The following is a 16,828-nucleotide window of genomic DNA, read 5'->3' as shown; positions in this document are numbered from 1 at the left end:
ATCAACAACTAATCCAGTATGGGAAATTTACGGAAATTAAAGAGGCCTAGTAAGGTCAAAATCTTTGCTTGGAAAGCTTTGCAAGGTACTGTTCTTGTTCGTGCAGCGTTGGCCCATAGACATATCAAGATGTCATTGCAGTGTCCTTTGTGTAACAATGGGGCAGAAGATGTAAGGCACATGATATTTTCTTGTCAAAGAGCTAAGTATTTTTGGCGAGAGCTGGGACTATCAGAATTAACAAAGGAGGCTTCGTCAGTTGCCCAATTGGGAAGTGTGGTGCTGGAAGAGCTGCTGCGGCGTAAACATGTCCAGAGACCGATCCTTTCTCAGCTCGGTTTTGCAGAAACGATTGTCGTTGGTGCTTGATACATATGGTGGCAAAGAAGGGAGGTAGTAAAAGGTAATGCAGTGGCATCCCCGGTGAGAACGGCGTTGGCTATCAATTTGATTGCTTCAATTTTTCAGCAGCTTCGGGTTTGTCACAACCACATAATAAATATTATGGACCAAACTAAACCTTAGCAGTTACAGGATGAATGTTGATGCTTAGTTTTTTTATGATGGCTCGCTTCGGTGCTTGTAGTCGTCGCTAGATGGTCTACAGATCTGGATGTAATTTTTATTATTTCTGGTGTTCGTTGTACTACCATGATTGAAGGTGAATAGATCGGAAGTTTTCTCGCAAAAAAAAAAAAGTTCGCCCAAGGCCATTTCCCTAAGAAAAAAAAAGAATGAGACAGGGTTTTAGTTTGTTTTTTGTTTTGTTTTTTTAGACAAGAGACAGGTTTTTTTTAGGGGTGAGACAGGTTTTTAGTTTGCAAGGTGGTTCGTTTTGGACTTTTGGGCTTGGGCTTCTGCCTCTAGTACACCACAATACCCGCAGGCCGCCGCCGCCGCCCACCATGCTGCGCTCGCTCGCGGCCGCCGCCAACGCCATGGCAGCCACCCGCCGCCTCCTATGCACGGGAACCGCAGATGTGGCCCCCTCCCTAACCCACCTCCTCGCTCTGCCTGCCGTCACTCCGTCGCCCACCGCCGACGAGCTCGCGCGCCTGCTCCTCGCGCACCACAACCCCTTCCACCCGTCCGAGTCGCCCCTCCAGCTCCTCTCCGGCGGGGGCGTCTCCCTCTCCCAGGAGCTCCTCGTGCAGATCCTCCTCCGCCTCCGCGGCGCGTCCAAGCTCGCGCTCTCACTCCTCAACGCCGTCCGCCTCCACCCGTCCGTCTCCTCCCCGCCGAACGCCGACGCCTACGACGCCGTCGTCGACGCCCTCGGCCGGGCGCACCAGTTCGACGCCGCGTGGCGGCTCGTCGTCGAGGCCGCGGCGGACGGCGCCGCCACGCCCCGCACGTTCGCGGTGCTCGCCAGGAGGTACGTCGCCGCGGGATTGACCAGGCAGGCGGTGCGCGCGTTCGACGACATGGAGGCTTTCCTAGGGAGAGAGCCCGATGCGCAGGAGTTCACCACTCTTCTCGACACGCTCTGCAAGTACAAGTATCCCAAGGTTCGTGGTCTGGATGCTTAAGTGTTAATTTTCTTGATTTGATTGCGCATGATTGGGTCTGTTGTAGACCTGTACATTTACGTCATTCTTGAGCTGGACTAGTCTAGTGTAAGGTCAGTCAACACTGTATTTCTGGTTTTTGTGCTATGCCTGGTGTAGCTTGTAGCCTCTTAATCTATATCCAAATGTCTGTTATGAACTTATAATGAAGGGCGATTTTCATTGATTTGTTTCAAGTTACAAGTGTGAGCTTGCGATGAGAATGCATTCAAGTGAAGATTGTGTTGCCTTTCTATGTCTATAAATATATGAATATGCTGCCCCTTAAGCTGTTTGTAGTGCAGCATGAAACTCTTGGCCGCGCATTGTGATTTGTTTTTGTGGTCTGCAGTTTGGTAGGTTCAGAGTGAACATTGTTTGTAGTTTGATGAGACGTTTCATAGTAGTGAATTGGTGCAGTTGCAATTAGGCCGATTCAATCTGCATTGTTTCTGTTTTTTTTGTTATTGTGTATGAAATGGGTCGGTCATGGATTTGCTTCTTATTCTGTGCAGTTTCTGGTGTGCAATTTGTAAGTACTAGACGACATAAGCTTCAGTTTCAGCTTCTTGCGAGTCTAATTACCCGTGGTGATAAAGATCTACAAGAAACTGAAACCTGAATTTTAGTATCTCTGTGGACAATCCTTCAGAGAGCAACCACAGTATCGCAGTTCATTTTCTGGAAAGGAAAAACTACTAATTTGAAGAAATTAATATATAGAGGCAAGCTTGTTGATCAGGATTTCAGCAGAAGCATTATCATGTCAGGTTGATGAAATACCTGGCATGACAATTAGATCATGCCTGCAAGATGGCAGAAAGGATCAAGTGCTTAAATTGCTTCCTTGGTTGATCATGCATTTCTAGGTTTTTTATGAGCATTATAAAAGTAAGATTTCTACTCCAGATATTTGATCTTGGGCATTTCCGCGTGTACAAAGACTATGCTGAGCAATGGATTTGGAGTTTCCATCCGCATATGTTTTTAATGCTTGGATTCTGGGACTTAGATGAATGGGATTGTCGTTTTTGGCTTTAGTCTCATTTGGATATCTTCCTGTGAATGTTGAACTGATTTTTGTTTGTTTGTCTGGGAATATGGTGCCAATGAAGTGGTTTGCCCTCATGTCCTCGTAAATGTTTTGTATCTGTAGCTTCAGTAGCCAGTAGAGAAGTATTTTGGATTTCTTGGACATGTAACTTATGTGATGCCAGAATAGATCAACTTTACTAAGTTCCTGCATCCTAATGCTTATGGTTTGGCTGGAAGTTCTTACTTCAGTTTGATAGTCAAATAAGGTATGTGTAGAATGTTGTAGAGATATTTTTAGACGAAATAGAAACTGTTAACTAAAAAGTTTCTCTATTTCATCTAAAATAGATATACTATTTGCCCAACAAGTGTTTGAATTGCATTAATCAGCTGTCACACAGTTGTAGTCTACTTTATGTGCATCGTTTGGAGGGTCTGATAATAATTCTCTAATGTGCCCACCGCCATTTATGTCGCCATTGCAGGTTGCTGTGGAGATATTCAATAAAAGAAAATACAAATATGAACCAAATGAAAAGATGTACACTATCCTAATTTATGGCTGGTGCAAGGTAAACCGAAGTGACATGTCTCAGAAATTCCTAAAAGATATGATTGATCATGGGATAGAGCCGAACCTAGTTACATACAACATTCTCTTAAATGGTATCTGTAGGCATGCAAGTTTGCACCCTGATAACCGGTTTGATAGAACAGTTAACGCAGCTGAGAATCTCTTGAAGGAGATGAGTGACAGGGGAATTGAACCAGATGTAACGAGCTACTCAATCATCCTGCATGTTTACAGTCGTGCACATAAAGCTGAGCTATGTTTGTGTATGTTCCGCTCGATGAAGGATAGAGGCATTTGCCCCACAGTGGCAACCTACACTTCTGTGATCAAGTGCCTTGCTTCGTGTGGGAGACTGGAAGATGCTGAGAAGTTGCTCGGTGAGATGGTTAGTGAGGGGGTGTGTCCCTCCCCAGCGACCTACAATTGCTTCTTCAAAGAGTACCGAGGGAGAAAAGATGTTAGTGGCGCCCTTGAATTGTACAACAAGATGAAGGCTCCTTGTTCACCAACTGCACCAGATATTCATAGCTACAATATATTGCTTGGAATGTTCATCAAGTTGGACCGACATGAAACTGTTATGGAACTTTGGAATGATATGTGTGAGAGCACCGTGGGTCCTGATCTTGATTCATACACCTTGCTGATTCATGGTTTTTGTGTCAAGGAAAAATGGAAGGAGGCATGCCAGTTCTTCATGGAAATGATAGAGAAAGGTTTTCTTCCCCAGAAGATCACCTTTGAAACACTGTATCGCGGTCTTATACAAGCGGACATGTTAAGGACCTGGAGAAGGCTGAAAAAAAGGGTTGATGAAGAATCAGCAAAATTTGGCGATGAATACAAATCATATCACATCAAGCCTTACAAGAGGTGATATGTTGCCATCGAAAAGATGATCTGTATATTCTTTTAATTTCTTGCAATCCTGCCGTTGTATGCCAGCTTGATTGGGGCACAGTTGGTAGATGTATCATGGCACTATCATTCCGAGATGATCTTTATAACAAACATAAGCTAAGGAGCACTTGAGGCGGGAAAAAAGGAAGGGCGAGCAGACATGTGCCATTGGTACACTGATTTCATCGGACTGAAATTGCAGTTACGCATGCATCTGCTGTCTATATAGTAATCTGGTATAATGATTCTTTGGTGTGATTGGGTGAAGTTGAAGGTGAAGTACTGTATTACTGATTTCGGATCTTCATCTTTAATTTCATGTGAGCTACAGCAGAAAGGTGTTCCCCTCAGAGACATCAGATTATTGGCGGAGTGGGGAAATTCTACTGCCGAATTTCTTGCGCCCAAGGCATCTGTTTGATGGTGCTGGCTTCAATGCAAACTTTCAGGACATGCAGATGTCCCAAAAAATTTGTCGTTTGTAGTTAGCCTTTAGTCATAGAGTTGTTTTCGTTTTAGTCAACAATCATGTACTATTATGCTGTGGGTATCTAGTATAGCAAGAAGTTATTCACCTGTGAAAATTGTAGCCCTCCCTTATTTTTTTCTAATGTTGTACTTATAGTCTTATACTCCCTCTTTTCAAATTACTTCGCATATTAGGTCTCGTTAGTACCTTTGACCAAAAATTACACTATTAATATATAACTTTGTCATATTCATAAAGTACTTTGGAATATGAGTCTATTGACATGGATTTTATGTCACATAAAGTACTTTGGAATATGAGTCTAATGACATGGATTTTCTGTCACATGAAGTACATGGAATATGAATCTAAGACATCAGTTTGGTGTCACATAAAGTATACATGTCAACATAGAGTAATTGTTGGTCAAAAGCCTGTCCTAAGCCCTAACATGACCAACATTTTGTCACCTTAGCCACCGTGTACTTTCTTCCCAGGCTTTAGGCTGCATGTATTATGATGATTATGTTTGGTAATAATGTTCTCATATAATTTGGCCTTTTGTATGTGGAAAGAAGGTTGTAGAAAGAGATATCATTGCGTGCATGAGAACAATCTAGATATGTTTGTTCTTCTTTAACTGGAGTTAGGATCTTGTGGTGGTCTTCGATCACAATGATTCTTTTTATCCAAGACAAGAATATCTCCCACCAATTATTGGTACCCAGGGGTCCCATCTCCTTGAGCTTTTCCTCAAACTGTAAGTATAATCCTTTGGAAATCTTAAATCCTAATATTGCCTTTCCAAAGAGGACACCACAATACTTGTGATAAATCCCCCACAAAAAAACAGCAAAAACATAATCATGTCAAGTCCAATATTTGCATCTTAAGAAAATCCGTTTCAATTCCCATTTGCCAATAAATTCTCAAATATAGTTCTACCTCTCCAAAATTCATGAAAAAAAGGCGAGATGTCCATTTTACAGACATTGACCTCTAGTAAAAAGATTGGGTGAAATGGCACATTGTTTCATCCTTATCCTTTCATTAAACATCTTGGATCTATATGGCCAATTGAAAGTGCATCTTATCGGGGTTTCGTGATTAATGGCAAGACAATTGATATGACTAACATTTCGTCAAATTTATCTCAGTAAATTAGTCCCCATATTTGACTGTGACTCCTACTTTTACATCTTCAGGTGGTTACCTCCTTCAAACTCTTAGGATGTAATTTATAGATCTTTGTTGAATCCAAAATTCACATCAATGTTCCAATTATACTATCAGAAGGGCACAAATAAAAGAACAATGGTTGAACTCCAAGATAAAATCCTCGACCAAAATCCCGAAGAATTTTACTCCTGCCACTCAATCCTTTGTTTTTCCTAGCCTTGGTACTTTCGAGTAATTCTACCCAGTACTATTGAGCTTGCGAGTAGGGTGTGTGCTCTGTCGAGCGAGCCCTATTTTTCCCTAGTAAGAACTGCCGAGAAATTTCTCCGGTACCATCGAGCTATGTTTCCTTTGAGATCATCTTTGTTAGCTCTTGTACATTTGAGCATAACTTCTTCCTGGCACTTTCGAGCCCTTCTCAATTTGCTTCAGCCCTTTGAGTCTCATTATAGGTCCAGTACTCCTGAGCAAATCCATTCGGAACCTCCGAGCTGGGATCTAGCCTTTTCTGCGCCGTTTCTCTTTGAGAACAACTCTGCCGACCCCGGTACTTCCAAGCATCCTCTATGTTCGTAGAAAAGAGCCACCTTTTTGTCTGGTACTTCCAAGCATCTTCTATCTTCGTCGAAAAGAGCCACCTTTGAACGTGCCCCATAGTTCTAGGGTTTTTCCTCTGGTGATTCCGATTCCGGGCTAGTTCTTTACTAATCGTCACTGTGTTGGTTAGTAGTTCACCAGTACTGGATAGGCATGTGTCAAATTGGCCAAATATCAGTCTAAGGAGAGCCCTCAAATGATGATTATGCACACATTTTATTTTCTATGTACCAATCCTAGAGGAAAATCAGCGGCCAACATAACAAAATAAGATTGTATTCACACTCTGGAAAAAGATTGTATTCACATTCGCCGTGAGAATTCAGTTGCTTCGAAGTAATTGTCGGCGAATCATATGTCCATCAGCAAGCTTTCAGAATAAAACATTCCAGAATTTACACAAAACACTCCATTTTAAGCTGGACGCAGTGTAAGTTTATGCAGTTAAATTCCCTGACTGGATCAGGAGTTACACACGCGAAGCTTATTTATACGTCAGCCTCGAAGAAGATCGAACGACAGAGCAGCGAACCCGGGCTGAACTTCCATATGTGCTATACCGCGATCTGCCAACTCGAACGAAACCAAGTTGCAGCAGATGTCGGAGTTTATGCGGCGGCCCTAGAGAAGTAGTAGAAGAAGCTTACATAGCGCGTCATTCTCCGGTTAGCTACGCTCCTCTCCTGCAAATCCACAGGAGGGAACGTTGGTTCCTCAACTCAAAAGAATAGGCCAAATGTTTGTCGGATTTTGCGCAGTGTTGTACTAGTAACTTACAGTCTTGGTTGTGTTCTTACAAGAGATGGCTGCAGCGCGTCGTAGTGCCCATAACCGTCGTATAGAACACGGACCGGGTTGTCCTTGCCGTACTCCTGGCCATACTCTGCTATGATCCTGGGGTTATCGGCGCCCTTGGTGTACATGTGGACGGTGATGGGCATCCTGCAAGCAGCGTTGACATTCCTTGTAAGCAATTGCGTTTCAGAATATAAACCTACGAATTGATTACATAAGAAAGAAAGGTGGCTACCCAAGGACGTGGGAGCACATGAGCAGCTCAGGTTCTCCACCCCAGGCATGAGGCTTTCTCATCTTACGCACATAGCTCTCGAAATTGCCTTCGAGGAACCTATCATCGCACCGTAGATTCACATCGAAAAATGATCATGTTACTTTTGTTTTTGCAGGGAAAAAAAGAGATCATGCTTAATTCTCTTTTTTAAGCACATGTTTTTTTGCATGAAACAAACGGCTCTGATGTACACAAATGGTAAGAGGAGGAAAGAAGACTTCACCATTCGGTATCTCCTCTTCGCTTGATGAACTCATCTGCAACCTGAAACAGGCCAACAGGTGGGTCAGCAATCTCTTTTGCTAAAATTGCATGGAACGGAACGGAATCATCAAGTGATGAACCGGTTGCGTAGCCACCTTTGCTCGAAGCTCGTCGGCGAGTTCCTTCTGGACGCTGTCGCTCGGCGACTGCTTGCCTCTCCTTATGCAGGCGCCGTAAGCCACGGACCGGAACAGGCATCTCCCGTCCCCTGTGATTCCTGAAGATGTCAAGGGCAGCATAACTGCATAAGTTCAGTTTCCAATGCTCAGAAACTAAGATGGCCAGCTCGATCAGTCTGAAAACCACATCAGAATCAACCACCTGGAGAGTTTCAGAGGAACCAAAAAAAAAACGTAAGCGTGATGCGCGGTACTAGCACACATCGCAGGTGGGGTCATCCTTTTTTCGTTCATAAATTATAGTTACATATTGATCTTCCTGGTGAATATGTCAAAGCCTCAAAAGAGATACATAGATGGATAGATACCCAGTTATGCAAAGACTGCTGCTTTAAACTAGTCGTACAGTGGACAGAGATAGCAAAATATGGAAGGCGAATAAGACCAGGGAGGCATCTTAACTAGCCGATTAGTTTAGTACCGATTCAAATCAACACCTAAATCCTCTTTCTCCCGCTCTTTAATTTCCTCCCCTCTAGACCAGGCTCGAGACCGTACTGATCGCAGACACACAAATTATGGCGAAAAGAAGCAAAAAGGAAGAAGAAGAAACTCTCTTTTTGTCATGATCATCATCAAAACAATTCCCCTTTTCATAAGGACAAGGAGCATGCATGCGATAATCAAGCTGGAGAGACAGAGGGCGTACGGATGGATCGCAGCGGCGGCGGGAGCTCCCGGTCCGACATCGACGATGGGTCGGCCCTCTTCCTTGCCCTCCTCCTCTTCCAGGGCAGGGAGGGGAAGGGGAAGCAAGCGGGTGGAAGGAATAATAAGCAAAGCAGAAACGGAGAGCGAGAGGGAGGCAGGAATGTTGCTACAGAAAGTGGCGGGTTGAGGGGGGGACGGGCATGGAATCGGATTCACTTTTCAGGCCGCCGGGGCTGGCTGGGTGGAGGCCCTCGCCGCCGCCGCGTCCCATCGAACCGACCCGACGGCCGACGCCCCCTCCCTCCCTCCCTCCGCGGCTGGCTTCCCGCCACAAGTAACCGGGGGCTCCTAATTAAATCCCCTTCGGAGCCAGCGGCGGCTTTCGGTGCTCCCCTCCGTCAGAACCGCTCGAGCAACTGAAAATGAGACTCAACGGATGATGGCAAATTTTCTGGTCCTGCCGAACTCGAAACGAAAGCACAATCATCCCGTGCCAAGAACGGGACAGCACGTGAGTGAAAATGAACCCTTCCTTCCTCCGTGCTGTCAGACGCAAGCCGTTGTGGCCACTCCTTTTTTTCCCCTCTCATGCATCCATTCATGCCGGCCCTTGCCATGTCAGTGCGTCGTTATCTTGGCGAGGCCTCTGGATCCTTTCATGCATCAGCAGCCGATGATAATCGGTGACAGGACAAAAAGGAACCCACCTCACCTGGATGAGCAAGCAGCGGGATTATAGTGAGAAAATAAATAAATCTCCTTGCTGGGGAGCTGAGCCTCCCTCAAGAACAAAATAGCTTTACAGGACCATCATGGGGCCCACATATCAGTGAGCAGAGGATCGTCGAATTGACAAGAGAGAACAAACGGTTGCTTGACTGAAAAGGGAGACAAGCATCATCTCGTAACAAGGCAGGCTATATATACATTGTACAATGTCATGAGAAGGCGGCAAAGAGGGGGAAAATGCCCTACATCACCCCACCGAGCAGGGGGGGAAGAAGCAGTAGTCTCTTTCAACTTACTTAACCCAAAGGCGCCAAAGCGGAAGAAGACCCAAGGAAAAAAGAAACAAGAAAGAGGAGATGTACAGATCCTACTGACGATGATGAACCAGGCCCCAAAAACCTGCCTGCTAGGCTAGCACTGGTAGAGGGAGAAGCCGCGGTTCTTCCACAGCGAGCTCAGCGTCCGCCCCAGCTTCCTCGACTTGGACTTGCACAGCGGCTTCGACTCCCGGTGGCACACCATCACCCCACCGCCGTTCCCGTTCCCGTTCCCGTTCCCGTTCCCGGCCTCCGACGACGGGGCCTGCTGCTGCTGCTGCTGAGACGCGGGCGGTTGCCCACCGTCACGCTGCCGCTGCTCCCGGAACAGCTTCAGCAGCTTCTGGGCCTTCTCCCGCCCCCGCCCCGTGCCGGTCGCCGAGATGGAGACCAGCGACGGCACCACGCCCTCCTGCAGCACCGGCGCAATGCACTTGTCGTCCGCCGCGCACATCGCCAGGAGGCACGACACCGCCTGCTCCTGCTCCGTCGGCTCCCCCGTGTCCAGCAGCATCGCCAGCGTGCTCACCAGCCCCGGGGTGGACATGATCTCCTTCCTGCCGGCCTGGGTCGCCGCCAGGCTGATGGACACCGCCAGGGCCTTCTCCGTCCACCCGATGCCCTCGGACACCGAGGAGTCCGTCAGGAGCGTGTGGAGCGCATCCACGATGCCGGCCGACAGGAGCGACGGGATGCTGGCCTGGTGGGTGGAGAGGTTGTACAGCGTGTAGAGGGCATCATGCTTGCAGGAGCTGGCTTTCGGGTCGCAGGCATCGTGGTTGTACAGACGGTCCACTAGGAATGGCACAGCCTGCGTGGAAGCAATCACGCTCTTCGCGTCGGTGAGGCAGGAAAGGTTAAGGTAGAGCGCCGTGGCTGCAGCAGCTAGGCGTGGATTCGAGGTCATCTGCTCAAGTAGTTCGACTATTCCAGCAGACAACAGAAGTCCCTTGTTTCTGAAATAAACAAGCATAGTGTTTGGTAAGCAAAAAATGTAAATTCAAGAGTTCAAGGTCAGCTAGCTGCAAGTGACAAGCACCATTTAACTGAAAAATACATGTCATACCTATTATTATTGACTGCAAGGTTGAAAAGAGCCATGGCACCAACTTCTTGTGCCTTCTCATTTCCTTCTTCCACGGAATACCTTAAGAACTGAACTAGAGCCTCAGCAAACCCATTTGAGCCCATCTGGATCCTTGCTTCCTCATCATCTTTCAGCAGATATCTTATCTGCTCAACCAATCTGCACTGGCTCAGTATGTTGCTTCTTTCATTAAGCACCAGCAGCAAGTTCCGATACCCCTCATTCATATCAAACTCAAAACAAGAACTATCATCCAATGTGCCTGATTCGCTGTTTGCCGGTTCTTCTCTTGTCTCGTTCTCCAGGGGAACCACCTTGACACCCTTGATGTTGCTGGTGTCAAAACTATCAACAGACACACAGCCTGTTGCCTGGGAGTCCGATAAAGCAAGCCTCCAATTTACATCAAAGGATCCCGGTGGACCATCTGGAACTGGAAACTCATTCTGCTCACACCAGCTGGAAATCATGGCCTTAACACAGTAGTTTGGAGTCAAAGACAAGTGGGCCAGTTGTTGCTGAGTCTTGGGACATGTGCTGTGACCATCATTAAACCATTTTTCAATGCAAACACGCTCATAAGTCTGACCAGACGAAACAATAACCGGGTCATACATCAGCTGCAAGGAAATGGGACATCTGAGTTCCTCAGGAGGGATCGACATGTTTTCGGACCTTGGACCACTAGGCCTACAATTGAATGATCCAAGCCTCGAATTGAAAGACCCAAACCTCGAATTAAATGATTGAATACTCGAAAGCTGTCTACTGAATGCTCGGCTATTTCCGCAGGGGCCATACATGTCATCCATGCCTAATACTGTAGGTGAACATGGGGCTGATCCTTGTGAATCGGTATCATCGCCTGCTTCACTTCTGAAAAATTTCGAGTATTTCCTCATGAGATTGTATAGGTAGGACACAACAAACTCCTTCCGCTTATCATCTCCAGAACGAGCCTTTTCAATTAGCTTCTTGAGGGCTCTTCTCTCAGTCAATGCTGCCCTGGAAGAAGTAATTCCCAGCTTCAGAGCAGCCATATGAAAGACCTCAAGCTCCCCACTGTCGCTGGAACTGTTCATTTTATTGTTTCTCTGGAGCAAATTGATCACCTCATCACCAGCTTCCTTCTCTGATTGATCCAATGTAAATACAACCTCCTCCAGCTCACCAATGATCTCCACAATCTGTTGCGCACAGACAGGATCAGGAGTCAGGACATACCACGCAAATTTACTAAATGGTTTAACCATAAAACAACTGGTGCATAATGTGGGATTTGTAGTCCAAGGAAACCAAACAGAAGCACAATTTAGTTGTGCTAATTAGAATTTTGCAGAACATACCTTATGGCCAATATCTTCGGTTACTATGCTTTCAACACGCCGAAGACTTTCCTGAAGTTGGCTTCTTGATTTCTCAAACTTCAAATGCACAGTTTCTGCGGTGATGGCCTGAAAGTGAATATTATCAGTGTAAGAGTTTGGCATTTTAATTATTCTAAAGACACAAATATTGAAAAGCAATGCCACAAATGCCCCATGGCAGGTTTGCAACTAATTATATCAAGAGTGCTCTGCAGGGAGGGGTACAACATCTTACCAAGTACAGCCGGCTACAATCTGCACAATGTTGAAGAAGACCTTTGGATTTATCCAGAGCTACATGTAGTGAACACAGTGCCTGTATGCCAGACTTGCTTCTGGGCCTTGATGCTTCGATGAACGGGAAAATCGCTAAAAGTTTAGAAACCGCAGGATGAAATGCTCTGCACATTCCAGCGTGTAACTGCAAAAACCACAATTTCTTCAGATTAAGCAACAATACACAAATCACCCCGAAAAAGGAGAAAATACAAGGTTCCAGTAATTTCTAACATTCTTTGCTTTATACAGTACAAAGCTGTTAAAATACCCACCATGTAGAAGTAAAATGGAATTAAGAGTGCTGCTAAACTAAGATGTAAGTTTACAAAGCAAATCCAAATAGATCTCATTAATCAACAAAAAAAAATATTCTAAACTATTAACTACAAATAATCTGCAGACAACTTAAGCTTGAACAACAGATATTATCACTGAAAATCAAGATAAAACCACAGTTAAGATGGTACCTTGGCATCAATGGCCAGAAGAGGACCCTCCTCGACCTCCATTGCGTCCATGCTTGACTATCTCGTGAGCTCCACCATCTGATTGCAAGATTCAGAAGGGAAAAAAAAGTCAGATCGGCAGATCACATCACTCTCAGTTGCAAGCATTTCAGACCGGTGAAAACAACAGGCCTGGACTTGGGAGGATAGGACAAGGCAACGCTCCCGGAACCAGTACGAAAAGAGGGGATAGGAATGGTAAAAAATCTACCCGCTGCAAGCCTACAACGCAGTGTTCTCCAGGAGGCACCTTTCGGAAAACCACCAAGCAAGCACGACCTTTCCATTGCTAATTTTGAGACGCGCGGAGCTCCCTGGAGCCCATGATTTTGACCAAGCTCGCCTCTTTCCCCAGCAAATCCAAGGGGCCACGGGCACTGCCAGTCAGCCAGCGCCGCGCATTTCGGTCACCGCGTCCCCCAGAAAAAAAAACTCAGAAGAAATTAAGATGAGGTCGGCAGCTCGCTCGAGTTTCTCTCGGCCTGACAAGCAGTGTGGGATTTAAAGCAGTTTCCTCCGGAGTGGGCAAGGCCGGCCACAAGATAAGGAGCGCTCTGAAACATCGTTTTCAGCCCCGCAAATCTGCCATTTGAGCGAGCTCCTCAAATGAAATGCCAGAAATCCATCGGGATGAGGCCTTTTTTTGCGTAAAACTAGCATGGTGGAGCCGCACGAACACGGCAGGCTCCCTCCCCGGAGATCCCCAATGGCGGAGCTCGCGCGGAAAAAAAGGAGCGGAGAAGCACACACGCGCACAGAGAGACACGCAGCCAGCTCAGGCCACATCCGCCCCGGCAAAGCCTACTCTAAATCCTAAGCTCCCGGACCGAACAGCGGGGGAAAGAGAGGCGAGGAACGATCCATGGCGGCAAGAGACGAGTCAGAACACGCACCGTCTAGAGCGAAGAGAGCGAGGGGGGAAATGCCTCGGGAGGGCCGCTGCGGCGGCCGGAACTCTCCCCGCGGGTCCTCGTTCGGTCGCCGGCGGCGGCTGGCGGCGGGCGGCGTGGTGTGGGGAGAGGCGGGGGGAGGAGGAGGAGGGGGAGGGGAGGAGAGGAATAATGCAGAGCGGGGGGGCGTTGGAGTGGTGGATTTTATTCAGATGTCAGGGGCAGGGGGGCAGCGACTGGGAAAAAAAAGAATGGGATATGCCACATCTTCTCTTCTCTGGGGTTTTCATTTAATTTATAACTAATTAAATGCTTTATTAGTGGAACTAATACGGTTGGAGCTTTCCTGTTTATTCATTCCACATATTTATTATGCTCTTGATGAGACCCGGATAAGATATCTATTCCATCATCGAAATAAATATAAGCTTGATTGTTAGTTTCGCCCGATATGAGAGACGTGGACGTCCGGTGGTTGGTTAGTGTGCATGTGTTGGCCCACAAGTGTGCCTTGTAAAAAATTTAAAACAAATTTCATGCTGAAACTTTGGGGGTTGGGTGCCCCCCTCCTTTTTTGGGTGTGTGTGTTTTCTTTCCTTAGATTATGGGAGTTTTGGATGTGCTTTTGTCTTGTTTATCTCGAAGGCAAATCATGGAGTGCAAGCAACCATATTTTTATTGTTGAGATGATTTGCAACAGCAAACCGTACTGGGATAACCATAACAAATACTAGTACGTATTTGTAGAATTTCATGTGAATATAGTTATCAATAATTGCACCAAAAAGTACATACCTTTCTGTTTATATAAACGTAGGAGATTCCCGGAAAAGATTGATGAGGGGTTTATTTCGGCTCTTAGTTTCCTCTTGATTAGGGTCCGTGTAGCTGAGATATCTTTATGAAGACATGTCAAATACATGTAGTAGGAAACGATCCCAATCGGAACGAGATGACTTGGATGGCATGTCGTTCCGTCGAGTTTCTTTCTCCTGCCATTTCCCTTGTCATGAATGACACCGATGTTTAAACAGCCAGCTTGGTCAAAATTGCTGTCATGTTTCCATCTTGTTTTCACAGCAACAAAGAAGAGGAAGAAGAAGAAGAAGAAGAAGAAGAAGAAGAAAAAGAAAATACATATTCATTTATATCAGCTACTCCAGCGACATATATATATTTCGGTACGTAGGGAGTAGAAGTTAGTTTCTGCTGTGATGGCTCGGCGCAAGTTGCAGGGCAAGCAACGCATGATTGTGTCACTCCCCAAAGCGCAAGCCCAACTTGCCTTGTGCCCAAAAGTTGCCACCCTCCATGGCATGGCATTGGCATCTATCTTCTCTCTAAACAATGTGTCCATCCACTGGTGATGGAGCAGCACAGCAGCAAGCTACTAATTGCGACCCCAGATTTAACAAGTGAAACCGAGATCAACACAGAGATCTATAGTAGCTAGTGCCAGCATAGTGCCCACCTCTCCCTCTCCAAGTTGGGGCCTTTTTGTATGGGGATCTTTGATCCCATCAGATGACGAGACCAAGCGGAGCCCCAGACAGGAGGGAGATAAAGAAACCGATCTTGACCTGCTAATTAAATTATCACGCACTAATTAATCCAGGGAATGCTTGATTAGTTATGTGTCTGAGTGGCCCCTCCACTGGCCGGTGATTCCATGCGCCCCGCTTTTGGAATTTTAAAAACCGTCCGAGTTAGATCAGCCCTTGCTTTCGAGCTGATCCTGGATCGACGCGCGCAGATCAAATCATGGCGTCGACCCGACCTGATTTGAATCCGTATTTAATTTAACTTGTCGTTGGAAAAAGGGCGCCGGTATGTGGTGGCCAGGAGTTCGCATGTGTTTTTCTAAAATTATGAGATGCGATTTGGCCTTATTAAGCGACAGGCACTTGGAGGCAGGGACGAGCGTGTCGAGGAATTATTAGCGAACCTTTTTATAAGTTTATGAAAGCAGAGAATGTGGAGAAAGGTTTACTGTTTGCCCTGGGTGCGATGGTCATCGTTCCATGGACTGCACTACACTGACGGAAAGAAAAAGAGAAGAGGGGAGGATAATTGACCACTCATTTTGCAATTGCATGATGTGAATTGCGCATCCGGCGCATTGTTATATGTCAGCTAGCCGGTCTATCTCATGACCTAGCTAGCTGGTCTTCATTCTTATGCTTTCATCTTTGCTTTACTTTTACTTTTTTACTTTTGGAAGTGCTGGATGTTTCTGCGCCAACAGCAATCTTGACGCGAGTAATAGTAGTGTCCACTACCGGTGTTTAGATTTTTATTCTTGCTAAGTCTCAGTCGACTAAAACTTAACGAAGTCTTAGTCGATGAGGTGTTACATTGAGATCCGTGCAAAATTTTATTTCCAGTTTTTCTGTCTTCTCTCTTACAGTACATGTCATGCCACTTGATTGAGACTTGGCTAAATCTTAGTCGCTTGAGACCAAACCACATCCTTTCATTTCTGTTGAATTATCATGCTGTCCACTAGTTAATCACAGTTCATTTTTCTTCTTTCTTTTTGGATCGACAATACTCATAGTAGATGTCAGAAACCCTGGGTTTTTGTGCGTGTGCCAGCGTTGCATTGGCCGGCGCATAGATCAGGGGTCGATGCGATCCGCTGGCAGCGCCACGTATTCTATGCTGAGGATCGTACTAGGCCTACGTCACCGGTGTCAGTCGGCCCAGCTGCTCGCCTCGGGGCTCGGGCTGATCGGAGCCATGGATGGATTAATGAATGAACGCGCTCGTACGAGATGCTACTCCAGCAGAGAGATGTCGCGTTTAAATGGAAGCAAGCGGAGCGGGAGCGGGAGTGGGAGTGGCGCCAGCCAGCCACGAGCGGAGCGTGACTGGGACTGCCAGATGCTCGGATGCCAACTGGCCACGGCCAGCCAGGCGCCGCGCAAGCGCCCCCCTCCATCGATGCATCTGCGGCAGTGGCGCACGCGGCGGCCAGCGAGTTAAACCGGGCGGCGCCCTGCCGCTTGGCCCTTGCCGCCCCACGCCAAGTGTCGGCGCCCCTCCGTCTCATTTCCCGCGCACCCAGCTGCTACTGCTACTGGCGCCACTAGCGCAGGGTCAACGCGAGGCTGGTCCTGGCCGTGGTGGATGCGAGGAAGCAGCACAGCAGAACAGTGGCTCCAGTAGCCCAGCCCGGGTAGACTG

At 46.7% G+C, this 16,828-nt stretch overlaps 3 protein-coding genes across 8 annotated transcripts; 1 reads left to right on the top strand and 2 right to left on the bottom strand.

Moving 5' to 3' along the window:
- Nucleotides 1-829: 829 nt before the first annotated feature.
- On the top strand, nucleotides 830-4,745 carry LOC123080026 (pentatricopeptide repeat-containing protein At2g13420, mitochondrial). Of its 2 annotated transcripts, XM_044502886.1 has the most exons (3): nucleotides 830-1,508; nucleotides 3,068-3,154; nucleotides 3,259-3,536. In XM_044502886.1, the coding sequence occupies exons 1-3, from the start codon at nucleotides 906-908 to the stop codon at nucleotides 3,277-3,279; spliced, it is 711 nt and encodes a 236-aa protein (XP_044358821.1). In that variant the 5' UTR covers nucleotides 830-905; the 3' UTR covers nucleotides 3,280-3,536. The 2 variants fall into 2 exon arrangements, with proteins under 2 accessions (XP_044358821.1, XP_044358820.1); XM_044502885.1 differs by having other exon boundaries at nucleotides 840-1,508; nucleotides 3,068-4,745.
- Nucleotides 4,746-6,561: 1,816 nt separating this feature from the next.
- Nucleotides 6,562-8,943, bottom strand: LOC123080025 (OVARIAN TUMOR DOMAIN-containing deubiquitinating enzyme 4). 4 transcript variants are annotated; one of them, XM_044502881.1, is made up of 6 exons: nucleotides 8,466-8,943; nucleotides 7,733-7,878; nucleotides 7,597-7,637; nucleotides 7,332-7,430; nucleotides 7,099-7,243; nucleotides 6,562-6,984 (listed from the first exon to the last, which is right to left on the bottom strand). In XM_044502881.1, the coding sequence occupies exons 1-6, from the start codon at nucleotides 8,503-8,505 to the stop codon at nucleotides 6,910-6,912; spliced, it is 546 nt and encodes a 181-aa protein (XP_044358816.1). In that variant the 5' UTR covers nucleotides 8,506-8,943; the 3' UTR covers nucleotides 6,562-6,909. The 4 variants fall into 4 exon arrangements, with proteins under 4 accessions (XP_044358816.1, XP_044358817.1, XP_044358818.1 ...); XM_044502882.1 differs by having other exon boundaries at nucleotides 7,733-7,854; nucleotides 8,466-8,920; XM_044502883.1 differs by having other exon boundaries at nucleotides 7,079-7,243; nucleotides 8,466-8,914.
- A 423-nt stretch (nucleotides 8,944-9,366) lies between these two features.
- LOC123080024 (U-box domain-containing protein 45) lies at nucleotides 9,367-13,800 on the bottom strand. 2 transcript variants are annotated; one of them, XM_044502879.1, is made up of 6 exons: nucleotides 13,646-13,800; nucleotides 12,714-12,791; nucleotides 12,203-12,388; nucleotides 11,947-12,054; nucleotides 10,580-11,787; nucleotides 9,367-10,469 (listed from the first exon to the last, which is right to left on the bottom strand). In XM_044502879.1, the coding sequence occupies exons 2-6, from the start codon at nucleotides 12,762-12,764 to the stop codon at nucleotides 9,608-9,610; spliced, it is 2,415 nt and encodes an 804-aa protein (XP_044358814.1). In that variant the 5' UTR covers nucleotides 12,765-12,791; nucleotides 13,646-13,800; the 3' UTR covers nucleotides 9,367-9,607. The 2 variants fall into 2 exon arrangements, with proteins under 2 accessions (XP_044358814.1, XP_044358815.1); XM_044502880.1 differs by lacking the exon at nucleotides 13,646-13,800 and adding an exon at nucleotides 12,964-13,608.
- Between the last annotated feature and the right edge of the window lie 3,028 nt (nucleotides 13,801-16,828).

This window comes from Triticum aestivum, chromosome 3D (genome assembly GCF_018294505.1).
Source record: "Triticum aestivum cultivar Chinese Spring chromosome 3D, IWGSC CS RefSeq v2.1, whole genome shotgun sequence".
Classification (NCBI taxonomy): Eukaryota; Viridiplantae; Streptophyta; class Magnoliopsida; order Poales; family Poaceae; genus Triticum; species Triticum aestivum.
This window is presented reverse-complemented; position numbering and strand designations above follow the sequence as displayed.